At 39.1% G+C, this 9,771-nt stretch overlaps 2 protein-coding genes across 2 annotated transcripts; one reads left to right on the forward strand and one right to left on the reverse strand.

The window, feature by feature from the left end:
• Positions 1 to 1,636: 1,636 nt before the first annotated feature.
• LOC120009009 (serine/threonine-protein kinase PCRK1-like) lies at positions 1,637 to 4,460 on the forward strand. The gene is made up of 4 exons (XM_038859435.1): positions 1,637 to 2,151; positions 2,750 to 3,010; positions 3,253 to 3,375; positions 3,690 to 4,460. Exons 1-4 carry the CDS (start codon positions 1,762 to 1,764, stop codon positions 4,251 to 4,253), a joined length of 1,338 nt encoding a protein of 445 aa, XP_038715363.1. The 5' UTR covers positions 1,637 to 1,761; the 3' UTR covers positions 4,254 to 4,460.
• On the reverse strand, positions 4,421 to 7,754 carry LOC120009017 (probable serine/threonine-protein kinase PBL10). The gene is made up of 7 exons (XM_038859445.1): positions 7,514 to 7,754; positions 7,184 to 7,281; positions 6,292 to 6,608; positions 5,898 to 6,033; positions 5,656 to 5,798; positions 5,414 to 5,537; positions 4,421 to 5,212 (listed from the first exon to the last, which is right to left on the reverse strand). The coding sequence occupies exons 2-7, from the start codon at positions 7,251 to 7,253 to the stop codon at positions 4,788 to 4,790; spliced, it is 1,215 nt and encodes a 404-aa protein (XP_038715373.1). The 5' UTR covers positions 7,254 to 7,281; positions 7,514 to 7,754; the 3' UTR covers positions 4,421 to 4,787.
• Between the last annotated feature and the right edge of the window lie 2,017 nt (positions 7,755 to 9,771).

Below are 9,771 nucleotides of genomic sequence, written 5' to 3' on the forward strand. Positions count from 1 at the left end.
ATCCATATGCTGTTTACACCTCATCTCCTCACCAGGTGGCGGGGCTCTATTATAATAAAATTACAACAGGCCCCGCTGTAATAGCAATTTAAGACAAAAAAAAATTTTATTTTATTTTAAAAAAATTATAGATATGTAGTTTATGGTCTAACGAATCTAACGATATATTTTTTGTTCAAAACAAAAATCATATGCTACATGAAAAATGCTTAACAATTTTAGACCGTCGGATATAAACTCAAAACATTCGGTGTCTGGATCAAGATGAATTTGATTTTTGTTTCAAACAAAAAATATATCGTTGGGTTCGTTAGATCATAAACTACACATTTATAATTTTTTCAAAATAAAATAAAAAAATTTTATCATCCAAAACATCTACAGCGGGGGTGCCACCCTCTCCTCACCATGGTGTTGTCGCCGTTCGAGCACCAATTTGATAATCACTACCACCAAATTGAAAAGTCCTAGCCACCACAAACTAAACCCGAACAACCCCGATGAGTTTATCCACCGAAATCACTTTCGAAAATCTATGGTCACTGTAAGAAGAGTTGTCATATCAGGACAATCTGACCACTATTGGAAGAAACCGACACCACCTTTGGACTCCTCTTGATAAAGTGCTTCCATTCCACCCATTTTCTGGTCAAGACGCTGTCGAAAATTGACAACCCGAGTTTGATCCCAAACAATGCATTTTTTGACCATTTTGGTCTCGAATACTGACTTTGGGATAACTACGAGCAAAAATTCCATATTTCTGACAAGCTTAAACTCGAGAATGACCCCCAATAGACAACAATATGATCGACAATGGCAGATCTGATTACTTGTTGTGTTTGTAAAATGTGTCAGATTTATGTAGTTTGGGTGTATTTATAAAAGTTTAGAGTTTTCATGTGTTACTATTAACATTAAAATGAAGTGTATTTAATAAAAACTGGGATGTAACTAAAGCTCCCCTTAACATCTGACCCAGCTAATAAGAGCAAACAGACTTGGGCCCAGCCCAATCAGGCCCACCATCCCCCAACTTCAAAGTTTTTGACTTAAGTTCCATACACAATACCTCAATCCACATCCGTCCTCGAGTCGATTGCCACCATCTCACGACTTTAAATAGTAGTTGCGTATCTTTAACACTACTTGTCTTCTCAAATTTCAATTAAATTACACTTAAGCCCCTCCACTAAGAGCAATTGCAGTAGTGATAATTTGTTGGGCCAACAAAATTTTATATTGGGTCCTACTTCTATTACATAAAAAGTCAAGTCAAACACATCTCTCAATACAACCACATCAACAAAACACATCTCCCAATATAACCACATCAACAAAACACAAATTTCTATACATTTTCCTTCCCACCCAACATGGTGGCCAACAAATTCTCATGCCCTCTATGTTCTCCCCAATAAAACTACACCAAAACACAATCTTTCAATATAAAACACATCTCCCAATATAGCCACATCAGCAAAACACAAAACCCAATACAACCACATCAACAAAATACAAAACCCCATACATATTTGTTGGCTAGACAAAATAACACCATTGCAAGTGCTCTAACCCATTACATCCCCAATTGGACACACCACCAGTCTACCACTTCATCCAAAACGACAGCGTTAATAAAAATAAAGGACCGCAGCCCCAGCGTCTCCCGTTGACAGTTTGACTCTCTCTAATCTATAGAGATCTTTCGTTTCTTCACATTCAAACTCTTTTTTCTTTGTCTTTTTTCCTACGAGGGAGATGAAGTGTTTTCATTTCACAAATGGGGAGCGGAGTGAGGACGAGGACGGCATCGTTTCGAGGATGTCCAAGGTGTCATGGGCGAGGTCGCTAAGCGTCGCCTCAAGCAGCATGGACGCGACGAGGCGTTCCGAGTTTGATTCTTCCTCGAGAGATTTATCGTACTCGGGCGCTGGGTTCTATGAGTTCTTGACTCAGCGACGAGCCAACGACCTCCGCGTGTTTACCTTCGCAGAGCTCAAATATGCTACTCGAGGGTTCAGCAGAGCTTTGTTGATCGGAGGAGGAGGGTTTGGTTGCGTGTACAGAGGCGTTGTTAGGGTCCCCGATGGCGGTCGTGACTTGAAGATGGACGTCGCCATTAAGCAGTTGAATCGTCACGGTTTCCAGGCACGTACTTTTTCTTTTCCTTCGAATATACGGGTTGGTCGATCAACGTAGATAGTTTGTTGTTGCGTGTGAATGATATCGTCTTTGGTTTCATTGTTAAGTTCTCCAAATTTGAGCATATTTGGATTACAGGCAACAAGCCTTGTTGAATCTTAAAATCCGCATTTAGCTGTGAGAATTGTGGGTGGAAAATGGATAACGATTTCTAATTGTAATTGTACTCTGTCAGTTTCGCATGTAGTCTGACTGGATGAACCATTTTATTTGATGGTTTATCTGATCAATTTAGAGAAACCTATGTTTGGAATCATTGCTTGCTTGGTAAGTAGAGGGTTGAGTTTGCTACTGTTCCACATTGCTACAATATGCCAATAAGTAATAACCTTTAGGTGTGGAAATTTCCTCTGGTATACCAAAGGTTCTTCTTGCTTAAGCGATCTGTCATGTCCCTTCTTCTGCTTACTGAAGTTTATGAATTTTTTTGGGTTAATTGTTCTCAAATTATTTGCTTCAGGTTCCGTAAAGCCAATATGCATGCAATTTATAACTTCTGAAGTCATCTTACGGGAATTTATCTCTTTTGCCTATTAGTATTCAGGGGCACAAGGAATGGATCAATGAAGTGAACTTTCTAGGTGTTGTCAAGCACCCAAATCTTGTGCAGTTAGTGGGATATTGTGCAGAAGATGATGAAAGAGGGATTCAACGTCTTTTGGTCTATGAACTTATGCATAACAGGAGTTTGGAGGACCATCTATTGGCTCGAGTGCCATATTCTCTGCCATGGCTGACAAGATTAAAAATTGCTCAAGATGCAGCCCGTGGTTTGGCATACCTCCATGAAGAAATGGATTTTCAGGTTTACTGTCGAAACTTGATCTCATTTCCAAACATAGGGAATATTATATTTTTCTGTTTCTCCTTATTCTTTTCTATTAAAGCTTCCAATGTGTTAGTGTTATACTATAAATTATGGAACTTTTCACTTCTAATGCTTGAAATCATGATGTCTGAGTTAATTGTGTGAACATTCTGTCATCCAGTAACCTGGTGATCATAAGAGCAAGAATTTACAGGGTTGGTCTTTTCCCATCATTGCAGTTAATATTTCGTGATTTCAAAACCTCAAACATTCTGCTTGATGAGGACTTCAATTCCAAGCTTTCAGATTTTGGGCTTGCCAGACTCGGACCTCCTGAAGGACTTGGCTATGTTTCAACAACAGTAAGTTACTATTTTTTATGTGAAGTGAACATGATATATTTTGCCACATCTCTCCCATATGGTGTCAGAATGAATTATTGATGGAGGGATTATATCATTTAACCCAGTAGAATACTTTATAGTGTATATTGAGTCGACCTTGGGGAAACACTTTTGAGTTTAATGAAATGCATCTAAAGTAATGAATGTATGTTATTGAACTGAATGTCTTAAATGGGACCTCTTCGAATATGACTTGGAACTTCAGATCATTCTGTTCTGCTGGTTTGCAGGATTCATAATTCACTGATGATTGACTTCCATCTTTTTTAAAGGTTGTGGGCACAGTAGGCTATGCAGCCCCGGAATATGTTCAAACTGGCAGATTGACTGCAAAGAGTGATGTTTGGAGCTTCGGTGTTGTGTTGTATGAGCTCATTACTGGAAGGCGAGCTCTGGAGAGGAACCTGCCTCGAGGAGAGCAGAAGCTGTTGGAATGGGTGAGACCTTATGTGTCAAACTCAAAGAAATTCCACCTAATTGTAGACCCCCGCCTTGAAGGACAGTATTGCATCAAATCAGCTGCAAAATTAGCAGCCCTTGCCAACAAGTGTCTAATGAAGCAGCCAAAGTCACGGCCTAAAATGAGTGAGGTGGTTGAGATATTGGGGTGCATTATTTGCGAGGCATCTCAAGATGATGGTACCTCTCAAACCGGCAGTGGAAATGATGAAGTGAAGGATGAAAACACAGGAGAGACTGACTTAGGGTCCACAGAGCAAGGGAATAAAAGTTGGAGAAAAGTTTTTGATATGAAAGAAATTGTCAACTTAAGGAGCAAATCCATTGGAAAGTTAGATTGGAGAAACCGGACACATTGGTTGGTAAGAACCTGGTGACAAGCTTGCTGTTGGCGGCGTAGAGGAATGTATAAAGCTGTGATTTGGTGGGTAGGCAATGAGATAAGCTAGGAGAAATATATCTGCCTTTTAAAATTTCTACTTTTCTTTGTATTGTTTGTAAACAGCTCGAAAATTTTCTACTTGTAAAGGAAAATTCATAGATCTGCCTTATAACATTGATAGATTATTCTTATTGTTGTCATACAACGCCCATAGCAGAAACCAAAAGCAGAGCCAACTAAGGTCATTTCTAGGCGCTCACATCCAGTCTGCAAGCTGTTTCAAATGTTACACACAACGTAGGGGCTCGAGAAGTGAACAACATTGCACGAAATGCTCAGGCACACATGTTGTCTTAGATTTTGTGTCGACAGGACTGTCCAAGTCATTAGCTGAACTAGAACTGTACAATTATACAACAAATGCAGGCAAATGCCCAAGAGCCTGCGAATGCTGCAGTACCAACAGCATCTTCCTTCAATGGAAAATAAAACAGCTCAAGTCAAGTCCTCTGGTTCCAGACATCCAGTTTCAAGCATAAATAGAAGCAGAAGGCCTAGGGTAGGCAGTAGTGGTCCTTCCAGTTCTAGCATCATCAGCACTTCTTCTACGGGGCCTCAACACTCTTTGCTGAGGATTTACAGTTTCCTTTGAATCCTGGAGTTGTTCCAATGTTGTCACAACCTCATCCATGCGAGGCCTAAATTTGGATTCGATGGAAATGCATCGCGATGCAAGGGTAGCCACCTTATATGCCACATCTAACAAATACTGACCTTCAAGTCGGTTATCTATCAGACGCAAGACCTTGCGTTTGTTTGCAAGGTAGGGTTTCGCCCATTCAACTAGATTGTGCTCTCCAGAAGGCCGATTTTTGTCAATTGCCCTCCTGCCTGATAACATCTCTAGCAGAACAACCCCAAAACTATAGACATCACTTTTGGCGGTCAAATGACCTGCAGTCATTGGAAATGTGAATGTTTTACTTGAGTAATAAATGCATCAAGAATAATACATTTGAGACGAGAATATGAGCACTAACATAGAGGAATCAAGGACAGAAACACCAAACTCAAGCAGGAGACAAAAAAGAGCCAGACCAGGGAGAGACAGAGTAAAGACATTTACATACAAATACAATGTTAGATCAACATTACCTGTGGCTAGATATTCGGGGGCTGCATATCCATAGGTTCCCATGATCCTGGTAGACACATGACTTTTGTCACCTGATGGTCCATCCTTTGCCAGTCCAAAATCAGAAAGTTTTGCGTTGTAGCTCTGAGATGATAAAATTGGAAAAAGTTTCACGTAAGAACAAATGCAATTAAGAAAATTATGAACATGTGAAATAAAGTGATACCTAAGGGTACTAAAATAACGCACACGAGGCACATACCGAGTCTAGAAGGATATTGGAAGTCTTGAAGTCCCGATATATCACTTTTATTTCAGCACTATGAAGAAAGGCAAGCCCCTTTGCTGCACCAAGCGCAACCTTCATTCGGAGGCACCAAGAAAGGGGTTGGAAATAAGATCCTCCTGTCACCATAACATTTTGAACCCACAGTTAAAAAAAAAGCATTATTAAAAATCATCGTTCATCAATGGTCTCTAATAAATTGAAGAGAGAGTACTCACGGCGAAACAAATGATTCTCCAAGCTGCCTCGCGGCATGAATTCATAGACCAGAATACGGTGTTCATCTTCTAAGCAGTATCCAATCAGTTTCACAAGATGTGGATGAGAAAGCTGCCCCAAAAAATTCACTTCTGCCTGTAGCAATCGAGATTCATTAGTGAAGGGAACCAGATCACCTCAGTAATTTCTTTTTTAAATTCACGGAATTTGAGGAATCCACAAAGGCCTGACATAATCAACAGACATCCTGACAAGTTTTCTCAACAAGCATGTGATATGAACAAGTAAATTCCTAGAAAATGGCAGTAAGCAATTAAAAGTAATTATATAGAGGTTTTGTTTCTAATCAGCATAAGATCACTACGAGAGACAAAGTGGGGGAAACGGACTCACCAACCACTCCCGGTGACCTTGCAAACCTTCTTGGTTAAGCTTTTTCACAGCGATAACCACGCCAGTCCCAGGCTTGGCAGCAGTAAATGAGTTCTCATCAATCCATCCCTTAAAAACAGAACCAAATCCACCTTCTCCTAATACACTATCAGGACGGAAATTCCTGGTGGCCATTTTGAGATCGGAAAGACTAAAGCTTGTCACATTAGGGGACTGCAAAATCTCACCCTCACTTCGTGAAATCGAACCTGATGAGACCTTGCTACTCACACTGCTCAGATCATTTCCTTCTGTGCTAACATACTTCGAACTCGTCCCTGCCGCGATAAATATAGAAATCTCTTTATGAGTAGATTTCGGCCGGTAATTTAGAAAAAAATAAGAGAATTCTCGAGTTCAAAGCATACCTCTCTAGTTACAAACTACAATATGACATTATTTAGTATTTGCTTCGCAAGCTACAATATTCCTCTTCAGGAAAATAAGTAGCTTAAAGGTGCATAAACTACATCACGATCTCAATTTGGAGCAATAGACTTGAGAATCAAAAGCAAATACTATTTCTCTACTGCATGTTTGGTTGTGAAGAAAAATAGGAAAGTGAAAAATCAAATTTGTAGTAGTTTTCAATCTTTCACGATAGAAAGAAGTCACAAAGGGTACGCGCTGATCTTGCAAAGAGCAAATCAAACCCACAAAAAAACCTCCCAGAAAACAGACCAACAAGACAGAGCAAGGATAACTCTCTGCCATGGTTCCAACAGCCCCCTTCCCCACAAAACACAAATAAAAGAAAAGGACTGGACGATGGTATGAGGTTTGTCGATTTAAGTTGAAACAACCAAGCTTCATCGACACCTGGTTGTTAAAAGCACGCAGAAAAGAACAATACCTGTGTTAAATGGGCTCTCAGCTTTAATTCGAGAGCTCAAGCAAATCCCCATGAGACAGGATCCCACCATATGAGACACCCTCTTTCGGATTCTTTACCTAGAGATCACAGCAATCAATCCTCAGCTCGACAAAACGTTACCATGAACAGTATTTAAGGAACAAAAACAGATCTAACTGAGAAAGCAATAACTTTTTCGATAAAAAAAGTTGATAATCCTCAAAAGATCGCTTAATCTCAAGCTAGAAAACACTTCTTCGAAAAGCGTAAGAAAAGAGTAGAAGAAAAGCTCAGACCCATAAATGAAACTACAAAGAATCAAAAACCCACCTGTTCTTTTGTTAACCTAAAACTCCAATCGCAGGGAAAGAATGGAGCTGTAGAGCACGGAAAGAGAGATTAGAGACTAGCTTTTGTTGCAATAGAAAGAGAGAATTGGCCAGCTGTGAGCACTGCTTTTGATCAATACTTAAGTGGCAGAAAGCAAGAAAGAGAGAGAGTTTTAGAAAAGTGGACGGAGGAAGGTGGGAAGAATTGCATTAATGGCGGACTGGCCCCGCCTTTTTACACCTCTCGTAGCAGAGTCAAGTCAGAGAAGATAAGCCAAGCCCTCTGTGGCCCAACTTCTATTTTCAGCCGTTGGATTTGCCGCCATTTCTTGATACATCAAGATGGCTAAGCTATCACTCCAGCTGAGCTCACGACTCATGAGCCGCCTTGACCCTTTTATGAAGGTTGAGCCCAAAATTGGATTTCTTTCATTAAAAAAAAACAAAAGAAAGAAGAAGAAACCCAGTCTGGCCAAACCTTATCAAATCAGGACCATCCATGAAAAGAACAAAAGATCGTTCAAAGAGTCAAAAGTGGATCGATTTGGCTGTTTTATTCAACTTTTGTAGTTATAAAAAAATCTTTTCTTGAGCTTCAAATTCAGACTAAAATTGTTTATATATCTGCCAGCACAGGGCACAGGCATGGCTCAAAAGCAGGGGGAGTCCCACCACAGATCAAGCAAGGTGCAGCCACCGTCTTTGCATGGCCCATCCCCACCCAGATAGGTTAAATCTAAAATGGTCTCACGAAACACACGGTGTTGTATTTATAAGAACTTGTTGTGATTTGTGATTTTACCTGGAAAAGTGAAAGAATATTGTCGCTTTAACGTGACCAACCTTAGCTTTGGCTAGTACGTATCATTGATGGGAACCAAGAAAATGGACAGATAGTGGAAGCAAGTGGACAACATGACCAAGTGGATACATCACAAGCGTGAAGGGTCGATTCTTATGAATTAGTGGCGACTGTTTTCATATGTCCCGGTGTGGCCATATAATATATGATACAGACACATGCATGTGAAGGGTCCAGCACCTATGGCTATGGAGGCCGACCACATTGTTGAAGTGGGTTTGTCCATAAATGAGCTAACCATCTGGTTCACGACATTGCTCGATGGGTCGCGATAGTCCCGCGTTCCCAAGTCCGTTATTGTTTCTGAAAATCTTTGGCAATATGCTGGCTTGGGCAGGGATAGAGTTAGGGTTTTAGATAAAAGGGATAAAAAAAAAACTTGCCAGGATTATGGGGCAACGGTCCCATAATTTTTGTAGGAATATTTATAGAAGAATATTTGGTGCGAAAGTGTTGTTTTAATATGATTCATAATTGAAAAGCACTCGTTCTGTAGTTGTTGTAAAAACAGGAAGAATTAAAACTAATCACTCTATTAATTAGATAATAGTTCTTTGATTTTTTTAGTGTAATAATCTTGAGATAATTCAGAAAGTGTGATATAATTTCTCATGATTATGCGTCGAATTCATTGCACAATCTAATCCATTAAAAGTGTAGAGTTGTAAAGTGCATGAGGCATAACTTGTAATATTTTGTATGCATGAGCCGATAAATTGGCCCATGAAAATTGAAAATATGGGTAAAATATGACCCATGAGAATATGGAGAGAGTATTTAAATTGGAAACAATATTTTTTATAGGGGACAAAATTGAAATATGAGTAGTATATAAAGTATTTTTTTTAACAGTCGATTAGCAATAAGTCACTCAAATCAAAAAAAAATTATTTCAATAAGTTCATTCTAATTTTTTTAAACCCATAAAATTCATAAGTGGGTAAGATTTATTCCTGACAGATTATTTAAAATATATTTTTTATTGATCGTACTACTAATCTTTAACAATTAAATATTTTTCTGACGTCAAAGTGATTGGACAGTTAGAACTCACATGTTTGAGCTTCGATCATGATGGTTTTTATGGCATTTAAAAGAAGACTCAAAAACTTATAGAATTGTGTCCAATACATTTTTGAAGAATTCAAAAAAAGATTCAAAAACTCATAGAATTGTTACTAATACATTTTTGGAGATTCAAACATTTTAAATGTAAAATCGAGAGTCCAAGTTTCGGAGCTATGTTTTTTTACATCAGTGTGTTCAGACAGTCATAACTCATGCGTTTGAGCTTCGATTGAGACGATTTTTGTGGCTTTCCGAAGAAGACTCAAAGAATCAGAGAGTTGTATCTAATTCATATTTAGATATTCAAACATTTTAGGGGTCAAATCGAG

This window comes from Tripterygium wilfordii, chromosome 2 (assembly GCF_013401445.1).
Source record: "Tripterygium wilfordii isolate XIE 37 chromosome 2, ASM1340144v1, whole genome shotgun sequence".
NCBI classification, from domain to species: Eukaryota; Viridiplantae; Streptophyta; class Magnoliopsida; order Celastrales; family Celastraceae; genus Tripterygium; species Tripterygium wilfordii.